This window comes from Osmerus mordax (assembly GCF_038355195.1).
Source record: "Osmerus mordax isolate fOsmMor3 chromosome 28 unlocalized genomic scaffold, fOsmMor3.pri SUPER_28_unloc_8, whole genome shotgun sequence".
NCBI lineage: Eukaryota > Metazoa > Chordata > Actinopteri > Osmeriformes > Osmeridae > Osmerus > Osmerus mordax.
Genome location: NW_027120411.1, coordinates 218,864 through 244,034, shown reverse-complemented (window position 1 = coordinate 244,034; position 25,171 = coordinate 218,864). Strand labels below are relative to the sequence as shown.

At 47.2% G+C, this 25,171-nt stretch overlaps 1 protein-coding gene across 1 annotated transcript in view; it reads right to left on the bottom strand.

The window, feature by feature from the left end:
- Positions 1–21,264, bottom strand: part of efna5b (ephrin-A5b) — a 53,647-nt gene extending 32,383 nt beyond the window's left edge. The window contains 1 exon segment of the mRNA XM_067231938.1: positions 20,990–21,264. Within this exon segment, the coding sequence (XP_067088039.1) occupies positions 20,990–21,114 (125 nt within the window). The 5' untranslated portion in view covers positions 21,115–21,264.
- Between the last annotated feature and the right edge of the window lie 3,907 nt (positions 21,265–25,171).

The window sequence follows — 25,171 nt, the reverse complement described above, 5'->3', positions numbered from 1 at the left end:
ACACACACACACACACAAAGAAAGACACATACAGACACACACACATACAGACGCATATACATTCTCGGACACGTACACTAACACACACACAAATGCACACACACAGTAGTGTGTCCTCTTTCATAACTGATTAGACCCAGCAGGATAGAAGGCATCTCTTTAATGACACACTTTCACACCCAAACACCCAAACCAGATAGAGGGAAGGAAGGGGGGAGGGAGGGAGGGGAGGGAAGGGGGGAGAGAGGGAGGGAAGGGTGGGAGGGAGGGAAGGGGGGAGGGAGGGACCTATCAACAGGCTTGCCATGCTAATGCTACAAGTTAATACTGTCATTCTAAGGGGATATCGTGCTTATGCTAACGACAGCACTGCTATCGTGCTGCGTCATGGTGAGGCCTTCTCTATGGGGTTAAAAGTCGCACCGGTAGCTCCAGCTAGCCACTGTCATAACAAAAGCTGGGAGTCAGGTGGCTGAGCGGTGAGGGAATCGGGCTAGTAATCTGAAGGTTGACAGTTCGATTCCCGGTCATGCCAACTGATGTTGTGTCCTTGGGCAAGGCACTTCACCCTACTTGCCTCGGGGGGAATGTCCCTGTACTTACTGTAAGTCGCTCTGGATAAGAGCGTCTGCTAAATGACTAAATGTAAATGTAAATGTAAAAGCTAACAATGTTTTCCATGCAGCGTCAAGGGAAGAGAGAGGTGTAGATAGAGTCGTACTTGGAATCGTTTCAAAGGCTTATCTGTGCTTGATTGCTCTGGTCCGGCACAATGGAACCAGTAGGCTCTCCTGCCAAAAACATGCAAAGTAGACCCATGTGATGGAGCCGCCAGACTAAAGCAAACGCTACGATGATTACAAACAGCTTTGCCAGCTACGTGGTAGCTCTCTAATGCGGCTGTGGATTTCTGTCAGTTTATCAACTTCTCCCAGAATACAATTGCGCATTACTTTCACGTTTTACAAAATAAGTGGAGTGCATCAGATGAGAAACTCCCCACATCAACGACGCTCAAGATCACAGGAGTCAACGCCGTTCAATTTTTGCGGCGACGATCCCATTTCCCCCTGAATATGGGTCATTCTCTCTCTCATCCCCCTCTCTCCCCCTCCTCCTCCTCTCCTGCCTTCTTTAAATTCATGCGGTACAGCCCAGGCCACTTTACACTATTAAGCTCTCCCTGCCCCCGCCCTGCAGGCTGGCTCTGGGTGTCGAATCCAGCGACCCTGGTCGTTTGTCATAAGAGGGGGGCGAGGAGAAACAGCAAGCCCAGCATCGGAGCTATCAGACGGGGAGACGAAGCAGCCAGGCACCTCCCTGCTCACCAGACCCAACATCAGTGAGTGTGGGTGAGTATCCACAAGTGCAGTACTATGGAATTGTGTGTGTTTGCAATACTGCAGGGATGAGTGTGTTTGTAGGTGTAGTAGATGGTGAGTGTGTCTGTGTGTGTGTGTGTGAGAGAGGGTGGGCTTGTGTGTGTGTGAGAGGGTGGGCTTGTGTGTGTGTGTGTGTGTCTGTGTGTGTGAGGGTGGGCTTGTGTGTCTGTGTGTGTGTGAGAGGGTGGGCTTGTGTGTCTGTGTGTGTGTGTGAGAGGGTGGGCTTGTGTGTCTGTGTGTGTGTGAGAGGGTGGGCTTGTGTGTCTGTGTGTGTGAGAGGGTGGGCTTGTGTGTGTGTGTGTGTCTGTGTGTGTGTGTGTGGACATGACAGGGAACATCCAGGAATATTCTAAAAAGCTCCAGCAAGCGTGAGCACCTCCCTAAAGGTCAGAGGTCAGGGAGGATCCTCTAAAACTACCACCAACCCTCTCATTACACACACACACACACACACACACACACACATACACTAACACACTCACACGCTTATTCACTCACACAGATGTGTCCTCTAACACATACCCTCTCACCCACACCCACCCCGATACACACACACTCAGACTTTCATTACACGTGTCAGAGAGAGGAGGGTCAGGAGAGAGGAGGATGTAAATGCATTCTCAATCTCTTAACTTCCTCACCTCTCCCTCCCTCCCCCTCTTCCTCACCTCTCCACATCACATCTCCTCACATGGAGAGAGGGAGGAGGGATGAGGGGGGGAGGGATGAGGGGGGGAGGGAGGTTAAAGTGACGGGGGACGCAGGGATGAAGAGAAAAACAGGGTGAGATAGAGAGAGGGAGATAGAGACAGATGGGTAAAGAGAAAGAAGGAGGGAGAAGGAGAGTTATGGGGAAAACGAGAGTCAGAGAGAAAGAGGGGAACAGAGAAAATCCGCCCTCTAGTACCACACTTGCATGTCTCTCTCTCTTTCTCCCTCCCTCTCTCTCTCCCCATGCAGATGCGGTATTGATCTGGAGCTGAGAGAGAGAGAGAGAGAGAGAGAGAGAGAGAGAGAGAGAGAGAGAGAGAGAGAGAGAGAGAGAGAGAGAGAGAGAGGCAGTGACACAGAAGGTATTACAAAAATAAATGCAAGGGGGAAAAAGGAGAGATCGGAAAATCAATTTGCCTGCTTTAATGGGGACCAGGGCACTCTATACTGAGATGAGAGAGAGAGAGAGACAGAGAGTGAAAGGGAGGGAGGAGTTGAGGAGGGAGAGGCAGACAGAGGGAGGGAATCGAGGAAGAGAAGAAAAGAAAAGAGAGACTGGAATGCTTCCTTAGGACCTAGACTCCCCTCCCTCCCTCCTCTCTCCCCTCCCTCCTCTCTCCCCTCCCTCCTCCCCTCCACAGTCGTCGGGTCAGCATATTCTTTCTCTGCACAACCTTCACCTCTCTCTGCTGTCGTTGGCTATGCTGCCAGACACACACACACCACACATCTACACACACACACACACACACACCACACGTCTACACACACAGTCTCACTACACCGTCCCCTTGTGTGTGTGTGGCATGTTGAAAACCAATGAAAAGCTGCGGTTTCTTGTGCCGCCTTTGCGTGTGTTGATGGGAGGAGGAGGGGAGGGAGAGAAGACTGGCGACCAGAGAGACTGGTCACCAGAGAGACTGGTGACCAGAGAGACTGGTCACCAGAGAGACTGGTCACCAGAGAGACTGGCCCTTCCACCCCTCCATTCCTCCATCGATCCATCTCCAGCCCAGAATCCTCCCCTCCTGTCCACCCTCCTCTCCCTCCCTCTTCATCACCGACATCAGACCAGGCAAGCGTGAGAGTGCCCAGTGACAGACACCAAATGTGGAGGGGAGCCCCTCACACACACACACACACCTCCACAGCCTAGCCCTGTTTAACTCAGGCAGCTGCTTCTGCTCAGCGAGATACACTGAGAAGATAGAGAGAGAGGTAGAGAGAGGTAGAGAGAGAGGTAGAGAGAGGTAGAGAGAGGTAGAGGGAGGTAGAGGGAGGTAGAGAGAGGGGCCAGAAGCCTGATGACCTTCACATTACAAATATCTAACCTTTTTACCATCCCATAACTGGAAATCTCCTCAAAATGTATAAAAGAAATATCAAATACTAACATGGCCATGTTGTGTGAGATGAATTTCCCCAAAAAATAATTTGTTTTATTTAAACTCCTGTTGCATGTAAACAATTAAAATTGTTATAAAACATGTGTGTATTCCTTAATTGGCATTTTTCTCGTTGGCTGCTCAGTAATTTCACCTTTCAAGAAAAATGGATTTGAGATAAAATGGAATGTTATTTTTTGCGGCCTAGTCTGGGGCTGTTTGGATAACCTTTAAATCTCCAGTAAGCGGGTGATCTTGGTGCTCTCCCAGACCCCCGTGTTACGCTCAAACACGTCCCCTGACCTTCCAATTAGAGCATAGTTCCCAGCAGCGGTAACACACTAAATCTTCCCCCGGCTGCACGTTTGGACACTCGCATAAAACCGCCGGTTGTAATATCATTACCGGGCAGTAAAACACTGGAAAATATACAATTAAAAGAGTTTGGAGAGACAGGAAAACAATGTCTGGAGGAGAAGAATTATCTCGTCACGCAGAAAAATAAGAAAATAAAACATTTACTCAACGCGAACGATAAAATACACTCGTGAAAGCCACCGGGGAAAGGGGTTCACGGTTGCACGACCACGAGCGTGGGTTGAATGTCTTACCGTCCTTGCCAGAGGGGGGGGAGTTGTGGAAACAGCCATGCGCACGACCACTAGCAGTTCAGCTTGTAGCACCTTCCACATAAGAATCCATCTGATTCAATATTTGTAAATAACAATTCAAATATCATATCACGGGCACTGCCGATGACATATTGCAATCCCAGGATCTGTGGAGCTGAACAATATAATAAAATGCCAGAGAGTATTGACTGTTCATGAATCTATTGACTCTTTCTATGTTCATGTTGTGTCAGTGCGTGACCCTCAAGCCATTTCCAGCTAATCCTCCAGTACGTCCGACAGATAATTAATGGAATGTTTGTTTCGATGTACGTCGCATGCCTGCTAAGAAGTAGCCAGCACACTCGCGCACACTGAGAAACATGTTATGGCTTCCTCCGGTCAACAGATTCAAACTAAATGTCACAAATGTAATGTCAGTGAGCCTTGGCATTTGCAGAGAGCGGTATATCTTAATGGACACATTACTTTAAATGTCGTCCGATAAGAAATCCCAGGGCGGGAAATGAACTGTCAATGATAGAGACATACATACTGCTAGTTACTGTATGCTAATTGCTAATTTAAAAGTAAATATGCAAAGCAAACTATTAGTGCAGCAATTACTGTTAATTTAGGAAAAAAAGAATACAATAACATTTCTAACTACCGCACAATCTAATTACTGGTATCATAATGGAGTATTATATCACGTTAATGACACGTCAGATACTGACATAAGGGGGGCTAAAAAAACTGAACCTAATCGGCATGACGAGGGAACAACCGAGATCAAATTAAAAACTAGAACCCCTGTCTCACTTTTAAAGATGGACGCCCGGCCTGCATGCAGATTTAGAGAGCAGTGGGATGAGGACGATTCCCTCAATTAACTTCCCAGCGAGAGCGGGAGAGGTAATCCATATCTGCTACCGCCGATAGCATTCCAGCCCCGCGAGACACAAACGGAGCCAAGTTGTAAACAAACACACAGTGCTGAGCCACAGAGCGCCCCAAAGTTATATTTGCAACCAGAATAGCCTTCCATATCATTTGCAGTAAAAATCCCTTCACTAATTCCTCTTCGTATTTTCAGTAGCCCAGACCAGCGCAGGAGAAATGCTATGCTAGCCTACTCATATCCATATCATTTATTTGTTTTATTTTTTGAGAGAGTAACACTCACTGTGAACGGGTAAGTGAAGTTCATCTTTATTTATTTACCATCTTTATGGTTATCATATTCTAATCACTTCTTTGACTCTTTGTTCATTGCGAGTTCATTCATATACAATGAGGATAGGCCTTTATGCAGGCTAGTTTTTTCCTTGAAGTAGGCTAGGCTGTGACGAAAAATTAGTAACCTAGTTTGTATGTATAGGTCTGAAGCGGTCTGAAGCTAGGAGCAACACGGAGCACAGGCAGCTTCTCAGGTGAGCAAAATGCAAATGCTTTGTGTTAGAACAAAAGAAAGAAAGAAAAAACAGCCTCAGCTGCAACCAAGGCAAGCACACCTCAATTTCCACAGAAATTGTAGGCTACTCCCTCTGTTTCCTTTCATATACTCCGTTCGCCATCTCAAGATAAAGGGTTAGTCCTAAATTTGCTTAAAACACATTCAAAACAAGTTACCCCCCCCCCCCCCCCCCCCCCTTTCACTCCTCCAAGGGAAAAAAATATCAAGATTTAGCGCACGGTTTAACATTTATCGATCTGGCTGAACATTACTTTTAAACGAGGGTAATTTGGGAGAGTTTGGTGCAATCTCTGTCTGCATCGGGTCCCGGTGGCTCCGGTAGGTGAACGAGCCTTAAGTGCACTCGTAAATCGGATTTATGAGTTTTCTGAGACGTATCGTTGCTAATGCCTTCTCCGGACAGTTTTACAGCCACATTGTAGTGACTCCAAGTGAAAGCTCCTTTCTGATATGCATAATAAAAGTGTTGTTGGGAAGACAAAAAAAAAACCTTCTCGGACAGAGTGCTTCCTTTTAAACCGTAATATCGTGTCCGCGCAACTATCAAACCGGATTTACTACCGTTTCTCCGTTGTGGAAGTGACCGGCCACTTGTGCTGTGTTGCTGTAAATATAAAACTTTATTTTGCGGTCCCATCGATAGCCTTAATGTACTACTTATTCTGTGAAGCATCCGATGTTTTATACCGTTTCGACACTTTTTTCTTAGTCTGTTTGCTTCCGTTCAGTGTCTGGAACAAAAACGATGAACTGGCTTGATCAGAGTTGATTAGTGTGACAGTTCAAATAAACTGTACAGTAGTTCTGTATTGGAGGTAATTTAAAGTGCGTGTGTTGTGAGTTTTGAAGTATGGGCCTATGTCCTTGTGTGTGTGTGTGTGTGTGTGTGTGTGTGTGTGTGTGTGAGAGAGACAGAGAGACAGAGAGAGAGACAGAGAGACAGACAGAGAGAGAGAGACACAGAGAGAGAGACAGAGAGAGACAGACAGAGAGAGAGAGAGAGACAGAGAGAGAGAGAGAGAGAGACAGAGAGAGAGACAGGGCCAGCCTGGCGTGACTGGACGCCTCAGTTACATTGTTCTCCAGATGTTCTGTTCTCCAGATTTCACAAAGACTATGGGCTCCGCTTCCCATCTACCCCTGCCTCCCCCCCGCCCCTCCTCTCTCCTGTCTCACACCACCTGATCCACCCATCAAAGCAGGCTCACTCCAGCAGAAAACACCATCGTGTTGGTTTCCAGGATTAATACATTTCCCACCACACCTCCGCAAGCAGACCCCATCTCAGGTTTCTCTCTCTGCGCTGGCTGGCTGACTGGCTGACTGGCTGATGGATGGACTGACTGACTGATTGGTTGGCTGGCGGACTGACTGGTGGAGGGTTATTATCAGCTTGTAACAGGGACACAAACCCGGTCCCAGGCTGGGTGAGGGGGTCTTTGTTAGGGCTAGCTGGGTGTTTAATCAGCTTCACCTGGGGTTGTGTTTACACCTCCACCTGGGAGGGGGGGTGGACAGGGTAGGGAAGTGTTAGGAAAGGTGGAGGAGTGTGAGATTCTTGGTGGAGGATGACTTAATGAACAGGAGGAATCAACCTCCCTCCTCTCTGTTGATGAGGCTGGGAATCGTTGTGCAGAAACATGTTCTGAAGGGAGGCTATCTCTTTAGCGCTGGAGCGCAGCCAGGAGTGTCGGCAGAGCAGCCGATCAATCATGGTATCTTACGCTGCTGATGTGAGGACACTACCTCTCTCTCTCTGGATTCTGGAATTTCTGTTTGAAATGATCTGACAGACAGACGTCTACAACTAGATTATACTGTGTGTGTGTGTGGTTAATCCATTTACATACACACATACACACGGGTAATTTACTCAGATTACACCCATTCCAACGTGCCAGTAGAAGCTGATCCCAGAGTCATGATCCAGGGGAAGAGAGAACTCCCCCTCCCTCCGTCCCTCTCCTCCTTCCTCCCTCTCCTCCCTCCCTCCCTCTCCTCCCTCCCTCTCCCCCTCCCTCCCTCTCCTCCCTCCTTCCCTCCCCCCCTACCTCTCCTCCTCTCCCTCCCTCCCTCTCTCCCCCTCCCTCCCTCTCCTCCTCTCCCCCTTCCTCCTCCCTGTCTCTCTGTCTCCCTGTCTCCCTGTCTGCCTTTACCTACACACGCAATCTCCAAGTTAGCTGTTGTTAAAACCCCCCCTCTCCTTTCTCTCCACTGCCCTCCAGTAAAGGGCTAAGGCCACCACAAGCTCTGTGCAACTAGGGCTCTCCTCCAATCCCCCTCCCCTCCTTTCCCCCACCTCTCCCCTCTCAGCCAGGCTACACTTTCTCTCTGCCTTTCTTCTGCTTTTCTAACTTTTCCACTCATGAACACGATCAATGATGTACTAGAATAACACCGGACACCAGCACGGTGATGAGGGGGTGAGATTCAGCTGTTCCTGTCACCGGTAGATCTTACCGGGACCGGTTAAATGTACATTTACATTTAGTCATTTAGCAGACGCTCTTATCCAGAGCGACTTACAGTAAGTACAGGGACATTCCCCCCGAGGCAAGTAGGGTGAAGTGCCTTGCCCAAGGACACAACGTCAGTTGGCATGACCGGGAATCGAACTGGCAACCTTCGGATTACTAGCCCGATTCCCTCACCACTCAGCCACCTGACTCCGTACCGGAGCACATAACATCTATAGGAGCGTTCTTAATGCAGTGAAAACTCTGTTATAACAGCAGGGAGAGGAGAACCTCATTCATTCTTAGCTTGATTTGAGTTTTACGTTTAAAAGGATTTTGTGTACTTGGGTAAATTATTCACAACATACTGAATGTAATCCATAGAATGTTAACTGTAATAAAATGTGTACAAGTCATACAACCTGATAATATTATTTAAACTTGTTTTATTGACGATACTTCGAAAGTTGATTCCCCCAAAAAATTGATGTGTGAATTTTTCTCCAAAATAATTAGTTTGAAGAATGTCGTCAAAATTTTTTATTAGCTTGCTTTTGAAAGGAAAATTAGCATTGACTATGTGGCATTTACTAATTATATAATACTTAATAATAGTTTGAATAAGTGATGCATCTTCAATTTCATTCTACCAACATAAACAATATGTGAAAAGAAATCTTCTACATTAATATAATAAACAGAAATATACAGAGAAAATTTTTCAGTTAACATTGCTGAAAGGGTAGTAATAAAAATAATTCAATTAGATTGCATCTAATTTGCAAAGGCACCATGACAAATATGATTTAATTGAATGTATTATGCATACTTGAATGAGAAAATCTGGTCTTATTCACGTTGAGATAAAAATAAAAATTAGTTAATTTCTAAGCATTTTTTAAAACCTTGACCCTGAAGGTCTGTGTTCTCGTCCACCTGAGTAGGAAATGTTCTGTATTATAACAGGACAGCAGTAGGCCCATTAAAACACCAGTACAATTAAGGGGCCGGTAATTGCCAAACTGAATATTGTTCATTTCTGGTAAAAAAAAAAGAGAAGAAAATCTATATAAAAGAACAAGTAAGCTTCCTATTGGTCCCTTGCTGTTCTAAACCCCTCCTCCTCCTAACCCTGGGTGGAATGTCTACGCCGTGTTCTAAGAAGCGGCCAGTGTTCCTTGGGGGAGGAAGGCAGAACTCAGCAGGTGAGAGGGAACTCCGGAATGCTGGAATGTTCCGTGGAGTTCTGTCTCCGTGGAGATCTGTTTCCGTGGAGTGGGTTCCGATTCCACCCAGCTCCAGGTGGGCCTACAGGAACACACACATTCTAAACCCCACATGCTTTAAAAAATCCGATAAAAGTCAGGAAGTCTTTGTTTCGTTATTGAATCGTTTTTTCTGATGCCCAATCCTGTGCTGTGAACTACGAGGTTCGGGAGTGATCATCGCAGATTAATTACAGATTGTTTGATTTCCGTATGAAACTGTGTCCCTTTAAAACTGTGTTTCGTACATGTTTAAAGTGAGATGGCGAGACGTCTGACTCAGACATGGCGGACGACATCACTTCCTTTGTGTCTGACTGGCGCCACGCTTTAGTCTCTGCCTCTGAGTTGCCATGCTGCCTCTGAGTTGCCATGCTGCCTCGGCGAGAGGCAGAGAGAGGCTGGGGGGGGGGGGGGGGGGGGGGCATAGTGACGACCTGGTCTTGTCCTGACCGTTAGCTAGTCCTGCTTCACCATAACCATCTGGACCGAGCACACACACACACGCACATGCACACACATACACACACACACTTGTCTGTGGTGGCTAAGCGTCAGTCAAACTCTGCAGCCACAACACTGCACAGCAGGGTCTGCAAAGCCCAGGACTTATTACAGTCTAGTTAAAGACCTGATTATCCCGGGGGGGGGGGGGGGGGGGGGGGAGGGGGGGGGGGGAGGAAGGGGGGATGGAAGGAGGGAGGGTGAAGGACAGAGAAGAAAGACTAGGGGGACTAGAGACACCTTTTTACACACACACACACACACTCACACAACCTTAACAATCCTCTTTGTTCCAAAAACTCAAGTGTTTACCACTGAGCATATTACTATCAAAATCCTCACAATATTTTTTTAAATATTATTGTAATTTTGTCCTAAGTGCCTCTCCTCTCCTCTCCCAGCAGTACGTAGGCCCTGCTCTCATCACCTCTGCTAATACACAGGGCTTAGTCCACCTTCTTAAGGCTCACTTATCTCATTAGGCTTTTAAAACTGATTAATAGGAATGGCTCAGGCCTCAGAAGAAAGGAAGGAGGAGGGGTGAGAGGGGGGGGAGGAGGAGGGGTTAGAGGGGGAGGGGGGGTGATAGGAAGGGTTTTGAGTCTTGGGACAGTGAACTGATGGCTTTCTAAGCTCTTCAGTAACTGTGGGTTAATACTCCCTGGATACTCCCTGGGTTGTGGTCATGAGAGAGACTCACTCCACTCACACAGATTAGGGGAAGGGGGGGGGGTAAACAAGAGGATCTGCTAAAAAACAACAAGTATGTCCTGGTGTGAGAGTGTGGTGTGAGAGAGAGAGAGAGAGAGAGAGAGAGAGAGAGAGAGAGTGTGCGTGTGAAAAAGAAAGTGTGTGGCTGTGTCTTCTACCGAGCCCTTGAGCACTTCGAGCACTGACTTTCAGTGCTTAGGGCGCTTACACTGACAGAACCAGCAGAGTTCAGGGCACTGAAAGTACCCGGATGGCGCACTGCAAACAGTCAAAAAATGCAGTGTACAACGATGGGCACTACTCGCCCTAAACGGGCGCCATCTTGGCTACGTAGCGGAAGAGGAGGAGCCCTTTCGGCAGCTTTTCATTTAATTTCTAAAATAATGGCGGACGAAATGACTCGCGAGCAGATTTGAGTCTGTCACTTCCGCCTTAGATTTGCGGGTGCCGGGAAGACGTGTGTGGTTTCATTAGTGAGGACTGCAGAACTGGGGTCAGCTGAGGTCTGCCAGGTCAGACAAAAGCAGTGGTCTGAAGACCTGCTCTCACAGACAGACTGCCAGCCAGCCTGGCAAATGCAGCTTTAAATCCTTGGCAAGAGGGGCTGGGGGAAGGAGGGGAGAGAAGGGAGAGTGGGGTGGAGAGAGCAGGGGGAACGAGGGGAGAGGGGGGAGTGGGGTGGAGAGAGCAGGGGGAAGGAGGGGAGTGGGGTGGAGAGAGCAGGGGGAAGGAGGGGAGAGAAGGGGGAAGGAGGGGAGTGGGGTGGAGAGAGCAGGGGGAAGGAGGGGAGAGAAGGGAGAGGGAGGGGGTTAAGTGGGGGGGGGCATCTCACCCCCTCTCTTCAGCCTCGTGGTCCTAGAGCTCCACCTCCTCATCGTGTGTCTTTACCACTCATACCCCCCCCCCCCTCTCTCTCTCTCTCTCTCTCTCTGTCCGTCTGTCTCTCTCTGTCTGTCTCTCTCTCTCATCCCTTTCTTCCTCTCTCTCCCTCTCTCCCCCCTCTCCTCTCTCTCCACCATGGTCAGCAGACTCAGACTAGCAGACCTGGTTGTGGAGGGAGAAGGAGAGAGCAGGGGAGAGGAGAGGGAGGGAGGGGCGAGAACAATGGCAGCCTTTCAGTCTGTCTGTGAGAGAAGCCGGCACTGTGTGCGTGTGTGTGTGTGTGTGAGAGAGGGCCAGGGTCCTTCAGAGTGGACATGTGTGTGTGTGTGTGACAAGGCAAAAGCTCGTTCAGACTCAGGCGTGAAGGACTGCTGTTTTTGGAAGGACAGGAAGTCACTACCTCTTACCCCGTACACACACACAACCTCCTCACCCTCCTCAGCCCTCAGTCTCTCTCACCTCCTCACCCTCTCACCCTCCTCACCCCTCAGTCTCTCTCACCTCCTCACCCTCCTCACCCTCCTCACCCCTCAGTCTCTCTCACCCTCCTCACCCTCTCACCCTCCTCACCCCTCAGTCTCTCTCACCCTCCTCACCCTCTCACCCTCCTCACCCCTCAGTCTCCCTCACCCCTCAGCAGGGGCGTTGTAAGACATAAAGCTCTACTGGGGCACAGGCCCCTATTCATATCCCTTTTATTCTTTCAAGCTTGCTGTGCACAATGCACTACTAGGCTATAGAACCTCCCCTTGATTAACCCACTATACAGCAGTTCAGGGACGCAAGTTTGATATCAGCTTTGGCAGGGACAGCAATAGTTAATGCGAGCGTGCAATTTTTTTTTGAGCTTCATGTAATATTGTTTTTATGTTTTAGTCAAAATAAGATGATCGGTAGGCCTATCATTTCGAAACTTTCTTTAGTTTTGTTATGTTTTCTTAACCTCAATTCAGAATTGTGTGCTGAGTCCGACACCTGGACTTCTGTGTGTGTGCTGCAGGGGCTATTTGGCAACTATTTGGTAAACTGGCAAAGAACGTGCTGATATGGACTTCTACATGCATCGGTTTGTGTTTTCGGTTGAACTGCTTTGATTTTACAAGCGTTGATTGGGATACTGCGTTTATTTTTTCCGGGATTATCAATCTAAATTTATGCATTGACTAATAAAGTAAATTGTTACAACTCAAACTTTAGATTTCACTGGGGCACAGCAGAGTTATACTTGGGCACGTGCCCCAGTGAAAAGGGTCTAACGACGCCCCTGCCCCTCAGTCTCCCCACCCTCCTTCCTTAAATAAGGAAACCCCAGCGCATGTCAGAAGACCAGCCGACCATGACAGGAATTATCTGTGGAAAATGAGTCTGACACAAAAAAAAAATATATATATATATATGTACATTTATATATAAATAAATCATACTGTCGAACCGTCACATTTTCCAGATACACGGAAAACAGCAACAAATAACTTCAAATTCAATCATCGTCTCTGTCGCGTTCACACGCGCAGCCATCGCTTTGTGTGAACGGAATTTGACCGGGAGCGTAAATTAAGCGTGTCGTTTTTGTTATCATCCGTGAAAATACATTAATTCCACAGTTTTTGTATCGTATTCAAACCGAAATTTTTGATTTTGTCTCTTTCTCAAGGTTAAAGATAATCATAGATTTGTTTGGGTGTGTAGATTTTTTTCTTCTTTTCATCTGACCTCAGAAAATCCAGTCAGCTCAACATTTTATTTATAGTTATTTTTACAGCTTCACAGATCAGCACCTCAGACCCACCTACACCCGAAAGACTGAATAAAATCATGTAAAATGTGGAGAGGGGGAGGGTGGAGGGGTGAGGGGGGGTGGAGGAAGGGGGCACAATAGCGCCTACGTCTGGCCTGACAACACACTCTCCCCCCTCTCTCTCCCCTCTCCCCCCCCCTCTCTCCCCCCTCTTACCCCTCTCTCCCCTCTCTCTCTCCCCTCCCTGCATACAGCTGTTTCCAAAACTCCATCTTACAGAGCTGAAGGAGCGGGCAGCGTTTTAAGATGGTGCCGGAGACACACCCTTCTCCTCCCCGATGCTGCACAACGCGGCTCCGACGGAAGGTAAGAACACGTCTAGTCACTAACGGGGGGTATTTGATCCCGCAACTTTTTAGCTGCAGACAAATGCTCTAACCACTAAGCTAAACCCATCCTGAAGCTGTAGAAGGGAAGGGACATCTAACAGTGACTTGCAGGGCTTATGAGAAGAAACACAACAATGGCTATATATAAATATATATATAAATATATATAATTATATATATATATTTATATATATATATATATATATATATATATATATTTATATATATATATATATATATATTTATATATATATATATATATATATATATATATATATATATATATATATATATATATATATATATATATATACTAGGTTCAGATGACTTATTGCAGGTTTACAAGATTTATTATGAATTTAGAAGATTTATTACAGGTTTAAATTGCTGCAAGGGTTTTTTGAAAATAACCACAAAATTCCAGTTTACTTGTACTTGTTGCAAATTAACTTGAAGCTTGAAAATACTACAGCTTAAAACTTTGTTGAAAATACAGAAATACTACAGGACACATGAGGACACAGTGAGCTGCAGAACATCCCACATCGCCCCGAGTTATTCCAACATCTCCCCTCAGAATGTCCTTCAGCTGTACGGTGTGGTGCTGGACACGTGGCAATGAACACATTCATACTTGAGTTTTTCTAAGAACAGGGTGTGTGGTGCCTGAGAGATCAGATGGGGGCAGGCTGGAGATGGTTTGGGCTGATAGCTGAGGCGCTAGACTCAACCTCGAGGTGGTTAATCTGAACACACAATCCAGCGCTGGGAAAGGCCGTGTTGTGGACGAGATAGGGTGACAGTGTTAGTAAAGTGAGCTTGTCTGAATCTGTGCTCCACACGCGCGCCGTATCTCACCACCCCTCCGCTCACTTTGGACTGTTTATTTAAACAGTTGAAAACAATCGTCACTTTTAAACAATGATTTTAGTGTTTAGGTCGCCACAGTTAGTTGAGTTAGTATTTAGGTAGTAAAACTCTGTTACTGTCATGAAATAGCTGAATAAAAAATATAAGTTTATTCTATTTCCACGTGATGTAAAATTGAACAAGAAAAATATATATACTATTAGGATTTTTTTTTACAAAATAAATGTAAAACATTTTTTTTATACTTTTAAAAATTATATGAGGCGATAAACAGGAAACGTACATTTACATCTAAAGAAATTAGCAAAGAAAAACAAAATGAGTAGCTGTATGTTTCAGTGTCACAGCGGGATAGATCTTATCCCAGCCACAGACTTCCAGGCTCTCCTCGCTGGCATTCCAGCCCGCCCCCGAGCTCTCTCACTGGGGTTCCAGTCGAGCGGCCTCCCCCTCTCCTCCACAAGCCCCTGGAGGACATGCGCTCCACCTCTCCTTCCCTGCCAGCTTACATCCTCTGCCCTCGCTAACGGGATCCTAAACGTGAAATTAATTTGTCCCGTTTTAAAGGAGAGAGGCGCTCGCAGGCGTCGACAGGAAACATAGAGCAGCGTTTAAACACAGAGGGCTCGTTCACAGTCGCATCACAAAGCATCAGTTTCACAATTTGTTTCATCTCACAAACCGGGTGCTCTCTTTCAATTTCTCTCTCTCTCTGTCTCCCCCTCTCTCTAGTTCCCTCTCTCTCTGCCTTTCTCCTTCTCCCCCCTCTCTCTCTCTCTCTCTCTCTCCTCTCTGGCGCTGTGGAGATGAAAGAGTGACAGAGCGAGAGGTCATTAACAGGAACTAATCAGCCCTTCATCAGAGAGGGAGAGGGAAGGAGAGGAGAGAGGGAGAGGGGGAGACTAGAGGAGAACAGCCAAGCCTATAGTCTACATAGTCTACAGCACCAGTCAGCAGTCAGGATCAAGTTCATTTGAACTCAATCTAAATATGCTTTAGAACTACACCATATGTGGAATTGGTAACAAAAGAAAGGATGGTATCCTCCGCGATGTTACCACAGGATGGAACACTGTGTGTGTAATTACACTTGCATGGCTTCTTGTTTCATTCTCTACAAGCATGGTCGGGTTTGTAAAGCAACACTGAGGCTCAGCCTTCGCTGTGTGTGTGTGTGCGTGTGTGTGTTTGTGTGTGTGGGTGTGTGGGTGTGTGCGTGTGTGTGTGTGTGTGTGTGTGTGTGTGTGTGTGTGCGTGCGTGTGTGTGTGTGCACTGTTAGTTTACCCACAAAAGCAACGCAGAAACACACACACAGAAAAACACACACACCCGCACACAGTGATGGACACAGTAACCTCCTGTTGGTCAGTGTCAGGTAATGACAATCAGTAGAGGAACATCATTATTCGACTTAATATGAGGCAGGAGGAGGTAGAACAAGCCCTCACAGACACGCACACAGACACGCACACACACTCACAGACACGCACACACACTCACAGACACGCACACACACTCACAGACATGCACACAGACACGCACACATTCATACAGAACAACACATAAGGGACAACTGACCTCTCACAACCGTCCCCTGAGCTGCTTTGTATGTGTGTGTGTGTGTGTGTGTGGTTGGCTACGTGGCTGTCGCCTCGCTAGCCAACTGTGCGTTCCGTATCCCTCCCAGGGTGTGTGGGACCTCTGCCTGCGTGTCTCGCGCCGCTGTGTGTGTGTGTGACCTCTACGTGTGTGTGTGTGTGTGTGACCTCTACGTGTGTGTGTGTGTGTCAGGCAGGCTGTGGAGAGACTCCTGAAATATCTAATTGTATTCATTCATTTTCTGGTCCCAGAGAGGGAGAGAGAGAGAGAGAGAGCTAGGGGGAGAGAGAGAGAGCTAGGGGGAGAGGGAGAGAGAGAGCTAGGGAGAGAGAGAGAGAGCTAGGGGGAGAGGGAGAGAGCTAGGGGGAGAGAGAGAGAGCTAGGGGGAGAGAGAGAGAGAGCTAGGGGGAGAGAGAGAGAGCTAGGGGCAGAGAGAGAGAGCTAGGGGGAGAGAGAGAGCTAGGGGGAGAGAGAGAGAGCTAGGGGGAGAGAGAGAGAGCTAGGGGGAGAGGGAGAGAGAGAGAGATAGGGGGAGAGAGAGAGAGCTAGGGAGAGAGAGAGAGAGCTAGGGGGAGAGGGAGAGAGAGAGATAGGGGGAGAGAGAGAGAGCTAGGGAGAGAGAGAGCTAGGGAGAGAGAGAGAGCTACGGGGAGAGGGAGAGAGAGAGAGCTAGGGGGAGAGAGAGAGAGCTAGGGGGAGAGGGAGAGAGAGAGAGCTACAGGGAGAGAAAGAGCTAGGGAGAGAGAGAGCTAGGGAGAGAGAGAGCTAGGGGGAGAGGGAGAGAGAGAGAGCTAGGGGGAGAGAGAGCTAGAGGGAGAGATAGAGAGAGCTAGGGGGAGAGAGGGAGAGCTAGGGGGAGAGTGAGAGAGGGAGAGCGAGGGAGAGAGAGAGAGAGCTAGGGGGAGAGAGGGAGTGAGAGAGCGAGGGGGAGAGAGAGAGAGCGAGGGGGAGAGAGAGAGAGCGAGGTCAGGGCTGAAAAGGAAGACAGGAGAGACCAGCCAGCACAACAGCAGGAACAGCATATGGGGAAAGAGAAAGAGAAAGAACGGGAGGGAGAGAGAGAGAGAGAGAGAGAGAGAGAGAGAGAGAGAGAGGGAGTAAGGGAGGGATAGAGGGGGAGGCTGAGAGAGAGGGAACGAGGTAGGAGAGACAGAGAGAGTCTGCTACTTCAGAAGGACTCATGCTGTTAGTGTGAGGAAGATAGTGTGAGGAAGAGAGTGTGAGGAAGAGAGTGTGAGGAAGAGAGTGTGAGGAAGATAGTGTGAGGAAGATAGTGTGAGGAAGATAGTGTGAGGAAGAGAGTGTGAGGAAGATGCTGATTTACATGTACTGTTTAGCTGAAATATGAATTGTGAAAACTTACAGCAATGGCGGTCAAAGGATTCTGTTCGTCCTGTTTATCCCGGCAACCCCGCCCCTGACGCAAGCGATTCTTAATACTGACCAATCACAGCCAAGGGGGTCTCCGTAGCTCTCCGTCGCTCACGACGGATAGTTAGAAAATTCAGGAGGTGCACGTCGAGCTCTCCGGGGCTCTCCGAGGGCTGACGGAGAGCTTGTAGAGGGCGTTCCTCGGAGAAGAGGGCGTTCCCATGTGTCTTTTTCGAAAAACGCAGAAGCATATATAAGCCTTGAGAGGCCGAGAGGCCGAGCTATGTGTGTGGGTGTGTGAGGGAGGGAGAGAGAGAGGGAGTAAGGGAAGGAGGGAGAGAGAGGGATATTCACCAGAGTAATTAAGTAGTTAGCAGGTTTTAGCTCCCCTACTGTAGGTGTGAGATGGCTCCAACTGCTCTCCTCGCTTCCAGCCTAAACACAGCCCCAAATCCCTGCACACACAGCTCTCACAGACAGAACACACACCTCAGAGACACACAGCTCTCACAGACACACACCGCCCCAAAAACAGCGCACATTCCACTCCAGCGACACACAGGCCCAAAATCCCTGCAAACACGCCGCCCTAAACTCAAGATCCCCAAGCAGTTATGTTAGATAGCTGGCTCTGCCCTGGTCTAAGCTTCTCACTTCATCATCCTCAGGTCTTGTAACACTCTCTCACAGTTAGTCTGTAGTCTCCTCTGATTTAGACGACGATCTGTTTAGGAAACACTCCGCCAAAGCAAACAATAGTCAATAGCAGTTTGTGTTCTTTGAAGAGCTTAATTGAAGACTCTCAGTAGACTTTAGTTACAATTACTTAACACCATATTATTAACTAGAAAGGCAATTTGTCCGTGATTAGAAATTATCCGTACAGTATATTTTACTTAGTCACCGTCTACGAGAGCACGTTACCTGTGTTTGTAGTCAGCTGACTCGCCCTAAGGGCTTGGGAGTAAAAAGAACTATTAGTATCGGGGAATGACTAACGCTCCTAAAGCTTTTAGGAAAAACCTGTTTCTTTTCCTGGAGCTAGAGGCGTTTACATACAGAACTCAGGAAGCAATATATTTCTCATATTTCTCATATTTTATTGAGACGCTCAACTTCAACGTAATTTTAAAATATCTCAGCTTTTGCCCTTGGGCTCGCTTCCACAGAATTGAGACTCGAATCTGAGACGAACTACGTGGGCTTTAAACTTGTTTTTAATTTCAGTAACTTTATTTTGCTTGCAGTGGAACTAAGCAAACTAGAGAGCACATCTGGAAAAAATCAAGAAGAGAGAGCCGCCAGTCAACACACGGGTGAAAAATGCGCTGCTTAATGAAAGTGTGTCTATCAGCTTAAAACATCAGATTAAGTTCAAATTTGCTTTACTTCAGTTGGACGGAGCGGCGCACAAATAAACCACCGGTGTAAACTCACGAGACCCAGGACGGTCACGGCGTTTCTTATCAGCAGTATTAATCTATAGACTGGTCAGTGGCACCCTTCGGTACCCCGTACGGTCAACCGTACGCCTTAACCACTAATTACCCTCAGCGAGAAGTCCTCTATTCCCCAAACTTCAAACGGAATGTAAATAGTTACACAGCAATGTTAGCGAGTAAAATAAAGGACTTTTTCTTAGCATAAGTATAGGGACTTCACTCAACTAAAACATAGGCAGTTGAAAGAATGAGCCTCCTGAACTCGCAGTCGTTGTAAAAGTTATTATGCAGTCTAGGCTGAGCAGTGTTCGGGATGCGTGAGTGCTTAGAGGATGTAGGCTTAGAAGAGAAAAGTTTTCCGTTTCCTAGACCTTGTCGATGGTCGTCTCTAACACACTGAACCACGGTTAAAGAGTTGACCTTTGACAGAGCAGACAACTTGAGAGGCACGAGACAACACCCACAAATAAAGTAATATGAACAGAATTATATATATAGCCTGAAATACACGCGGCAGTCTAACAGTATAGCCTATGCAGGGGAAACAACCTACTCACTTTATCGAATACCTGCTGGCTTCAGCCTACAGATACAACAACGTCTAAATTATGAATTGCCTAATAAATCCACTAACTTGACCTCTCCGTGAGTTGACTGCATTTAAACTTGTAACTTGGGTTTAGACTTCTTGGAAGTCACTTTGGATAAAAGCGTCTGCTAAATGAATAAATGTAATGTAAATGTAGTGTTAACTCTTGGTATTTGGGGGGATAGCCTAACAATGTCACAGCATAGTCGTAGAATTAAAAGAAATCACATAATAATATTATAGATAGAATAGATAAATAGAATTCATGAATACATCATCAATTAAATACAATTATTATTATAGGCCCACATTTGCAATTAGTCTTGTTTCTGAGTTTCTCAAACGTGCGCTTTCTAAGTTGTCTGAGTTCAGCCTACAGTCTCACCGTCTCCGGCTACGCGGATCCTGTTTTACAAGTTCAAAACTGAGAATATTATGTGCCACATGTTGTAATCGTTCACTATTCCAACAGTTTGGTTTAGTATGAAAAAGAGGGAGCGCGTGTACGATCATGCCGAGTTCTTATAGTCTACCCTGCTATGCATACGGAAAGAGACGGCAGGCTATATTCAAATGGACAGAATGAAAGAATGGAATTCAAACCACTCTCAAATGTATGCTACAATGTGCGCATAATTTTTCTGCATTTTGAAATGCGCTTTTACAAATATCCTGAAGAGTAAGGGAAATAACAAGTAATGCAAGTTAATTTTATAACCTAGTTTAGTCTCCAACTCCCCCTAAATAGACCTACTAATGGATGTGTCTTAGTTTCTAGTATAGTATCTGCCTACAACTCTGGAAAATAACGCAATATGTACACGAACGCAGTACATTTCGTAGACTAAGCAGCTAGTTTGAATTGATTTGCCTACTATTGCACTCCTGTCAAGTGGAGTTCAGCGCACGGAGCGCTACGCGCCCCCCCGGTTCACCGCGGAGCTGACTGGACGCCACTACCTCCGTCAGCATGACTATCACGGTAAACCCTGTCTGGCCCCGTTATCAGCCACTAAGACTTCTCAAACACAGAGAAGTCAGCCTATATTCGTTGCCACTTTATGGAATAAAATGTGCTTAAAAAAGCTTTGCAAAGAAAAGTAAAATGTCGACATAATTTGACACGCTGATACGGGCCTGTTTGTCGTGTTCCTAGGGACTAATGTTGGATATTAAGAATCTGTTCCAGTCCCGCATTAACGGACAAACTCATGCCGGGGTTCGGTTCACCAAACACGGACGCAGAGCAGAGACCTCTCGGGATATTGGTTATCCAACATTCCACTATTCAGGACTATGTCCGCCGGTAAAGCTTATCAGAGTATAATCCAAATTATATTGGATTATTTACAAACTTCGATTTCACTTGAGTGGGGATTATTCATAGGTTTGGTTACCTATTGGCTACAGGATAGTGCACAGATTCAGTAGAATATATTGAATTATTACCCTTTGGAGCGATTAACGTTCTATTACTAGGAACACACTTGAGACACAATAATTCACTGATTTTTAACAGTGATACAAGGTTTTTCTGAAAAGCCCTGAGCGAAAAGAGTCCACGCGGATCTCTCTCCGCCACAATGCCCGTCTGAGAGGCACCTACCTGGGGTTGGTTCGGTTCCAGAAGACGGCATAGCGGTCGGCGACCACCTTGGAGCTCGGCTCCTGGCTAAACACACACGTCCACAGCACCAAGCACACCAATAGGACCATCTCCACGTGCAGCATCACTACAGCGAACTTCACTGCGTCGGTTATTCCTCTTCAACACGGGCAATACGCGGGATGTTCGTTAGGAGGGACACCTCAATTATAAACGTTGCTTCTCATTCACATTTGTTCGTTTTTCTGCTCTGTGGTGCAGTAAGTGAAACGTACAAAAAAAGGACATAAAACTGCCACGGTGTGCCCGGGCTGTGATTGCAGGCTGGGAACTCAGAGAGCGGCCAGTGAAAATAACAACGTCTTGAAATTAACCGTCAATTTGAGTCTGTGAAGTTATGAAATGACAGTGACACTGCGTGTTGCTCTTTTTCGGGTTCACGGTCCCGTGGTAGGCTACCGGGGGTCCATGGGACGTCGGTTTAGACTCCGCTCGGATGCGTACAATGACTTGTAGATAGATGTGAAATATTATCCGAGAGAAATCTACAAACGGCGAGGTAGGTACAGCAGTGAGGCGCAGACTCACTGTGTTGAAGCTGCTCTTAACAGCCGCTGTGCTCTCCTTGCGCTCGAGCGGAGCCTTGACTGTCCATCAGAGCTGAAATCAACAGCGCGAGGGGTAAGTCCAAGTCTAAAGAACGGAGAGACAGCCGTGCACGTGCACAATTTCGTCCCGTAGCGCACGTCAGATGTCCACCTCTTTCTCGAGCAACTTTTAGATGCGGTACACAGCGCCCTGGCAGAGGAGTCGTATTTCGTAACGCCGTCTCGCGGCTCCGTGCGCCGACTGACCGAAGAGGCTCGTGTCCCTTCTCAGCGATGTCTTGACGGTGTCACGGGGGAGGCGGGGAGGAGTCCTGCTGGCTCGAGAACGGAAAGGCTTTCTCGTGCACTGTGTGACAGTAGAGGTGCTTGTTTACACCGAACCCAAATACCAGCATTCCTCAGAAGGCTATCCTCGTACGCGCGTTACCGAAAGAGAAAATAAATGATCGCCGTCCATTTGCGTTGTCTCTCCGGTGTTTGGATTGAACGGGACGAGCAGGAAGGTGAGACCAACGGCAGTTCAACGGCGAGTGGATTCAGTTACAGCCGACCGGGGATGGTCCCATTGGTTTGAAATTTGAATGCGCGTCACACTAACGAAGTCGGATCCCTCCCATTCAAACCGGTCTGATTCAATTACCGTGAGGAACGGCTCAAAGCATCGTTTTCACCGGGAGCAGATGCCCGGGAGCAGATGCCGGGACAGGGACCGGTTGATACACCGTCAGATGATCCCGCCGATAAAACGGACACAGCACAAGGCTCCAGTTACGCACTGCACGCGGCGTGTGAACAGACAGCAGCGTGAGACCCAGAGATTGACAGTCACATTAATACATGTTTGGTAAAATAAAACCTTCATCATTCCTACATAAATATATAGCCTAGTCTATATATTAGCCACTTTATACACACAATTATAAAATAGGCTATAAAAACGTTTAAAATATTATCGTCATTTGAATTAATAAAATTGCGCATAGTGAGAGTGTGGAAGTAAGCGGAAGGTTGGGGTTACTTGTTGCAGTAACCGGGATTACGGGTTCAGCCCGCACCCAGACGCCCCACCGTGGACACCGACACACCGGGTTTTATTTCACGGCTGTGAATGTTTTTAACTTCCCTTTGTGTCCAGAGCTCTCGAAACTCTGAAATGAAATGTGTGCGTGTGTGAACAACAGGTGTTTTCTCCTAGCTGCTAATGCAGATCACATGTAAAGTGTGTGTGTGTGTGTGTGTGTGGGGGGGGGGTTAATCCTCCCGACCACCTCCGCTGTGTGTGCTCAGGGCTAGCTACTGACACACACACACACACACACACCACTAAATACAGGAAACCTTGAGTGTGTCTAATCCATATATGACCAGGGGGGAATTTACCATAGTCAGTAGGAGCACACACACACTCACAGTCTGTTTCTCAGCTCTCTCTCCAGGTTCAGCGAGTGTGGGGCCGTCAGGGTGGACCAGGAGCTGAACTCAACACCGTACAGAATGATCATGTGTTAATTTACCTTTTCATCCAACGCAGCACAGTACAGGGTGGATTTGAACCTGGGAACCTCTCGATCTGCAGACAAGCCCTCTAACCACGGGGCTGTACTCAGTGACCGGTACAGAGACAGAAATAGTACTTGTGCTGAAGATCTGCAGATACTGAGGTCAGTGGGCAGAGGGAGGTAGGAAGGGAGGAGAGAGAGAGAGAGAGAGAGAGAGAGAGAGAGAGAGAGAGAGAGAGAGAGAGAGAGAGAGAGAGAGAGAGAGAGAGAAGACTTCTTCTCCTCCTCTTCATCTTTCCGCTGATCTTCTTTCATGAGCTGGGATCAGATACACTCAAACCAGAGCTCAGAAAGCCTTTTCAGAGCCAGTACACACACACAGATATATATACACAAACACACACAGATATATATATACGCACACACAGACACACACACAATATAAATGTTTATTTGGTTGGTAACAAAGCCGTAACAGCTTGTTTCTCCATGTCAATGGTGGAAGCATGATCGTGTGGGATATGCATACAGTCGCAAATGATACCTACTCCAGCTGGGTACTGTGTTTGCCTGTGTGTGTGTTTGTGTGTGTCTGGTTTTAGAACCTTTGTGAGGACTGGAAGTCCCAGGCCATCATGACTGTCTGAGGAGGAGGAGGAGGAGAGGAAGGAGAGGAGAGGAGGAGGAGGAGAGGAAGGAGAGGCGGAGGAGAGGAGGAGGAGGAAGAGAAGATGGAGAAGAGAAGGAGAGGAAGGAGAACGAGAGGAAGGAGAGGAGGAGGAGAGGAAGGAGAGGAGGAGGAGAAAGAGAAGAGGAGGAGAAGAGGGAGGAGAGCAGGAGGAGGAGAGGAAGGAGAGGAGGAGGAGGAGAGGAAGGAGAGGCGGAGGAGAGGAGGAGGAGGAAGAGAAGATGGAGAAGAGAAGGAGAGGAAGGAGAATGAAAGGGAGCAGAGGAGGAGGAGGAGAGGAAGGAGAGGAGGAGGAGAAAGAGAAGAGGAGGAGGAGAGGAAGGAGAGGAGGAGGAGTATAAGAGGACAGCAGGCCTTCTACAGCTGGGAGTCAGGTGGCTGAGCGGTTAGGGAATCGGGCTAGTAATCTGAAGGTTGCCAGTTTGATTCCCGGCCGTGCCAAATGACGTTGTGTGCTTGGGCAAGGCACTTCACCCTACTTGCCTCGGGGGGAATGTCCCTGTACTTACTGTAAGTCGCTCTGGATAAGAGCGTCTGCTAAATGACTAAATGTAAATGTAAATATGTACAGCTCCAGTATGCTCAGCTCTCTGTGTCTTCACATCAGCCTTGAAAGACCAAAACACCCCTCTGCAGAATAACACGCAATGCTGGGGGGAGACCAACAATCCCACTGACAGTGTTCATGAAGTATTTTTCTAATCAATTATAAAATAGAAATATAAAATTTTAAAAAACTTTGATAGTTGGGAGCAGAGTTTCAAGGCCTCGCTCTTTGAAGTGAAGAGAAATATAAAAGCCAAGGGCATTATGCCTCGTTGACACCTTCTCATTCTCTTCCCAGAATGCCTTATTTTGCGAGACGCTGCTTTGAAAGGTTTCACAGTAGCATTAGCGTCCACTTAGCATGCTAATTCTCTTGAGCGACGCAAAACACACCCGTTCACACCTCTAACCTAGCGGAGGAGCTTTCTCCGGCCGTGGTGTGTGAGTGTGTGTGAAGATTGTCCTTCGAGCTGTTTAAAGGAGAGAAGGTCGATTGAGGACTTATGACTCTTGCTGTCGTCTCTTTATTAGTTTCTTTCTCAGTCTCTTATTATATGTTCTGTTATTGAAAAATGTAATAAATATGACAAAACATAATGTTCTTATTAGTGAGTTATCCTAAGATTTGGTTGTACAAGTTCTAGAATGCTCTCTCTGGCGCCAGGGTAATCTCCCTATTTCAGAATACTCAATTACTGTGTGTACGCGTAGATCTCTCTCTGTGTGTGTATATATCTGTGTGTGTATCTGTGTGTGTGAGTGTGTTTCCTCATCTTTATTTGTCAATCGGGGAGATAGGAGTCTGGGGCGAACCGGACACGCATGCACCACACACATACAC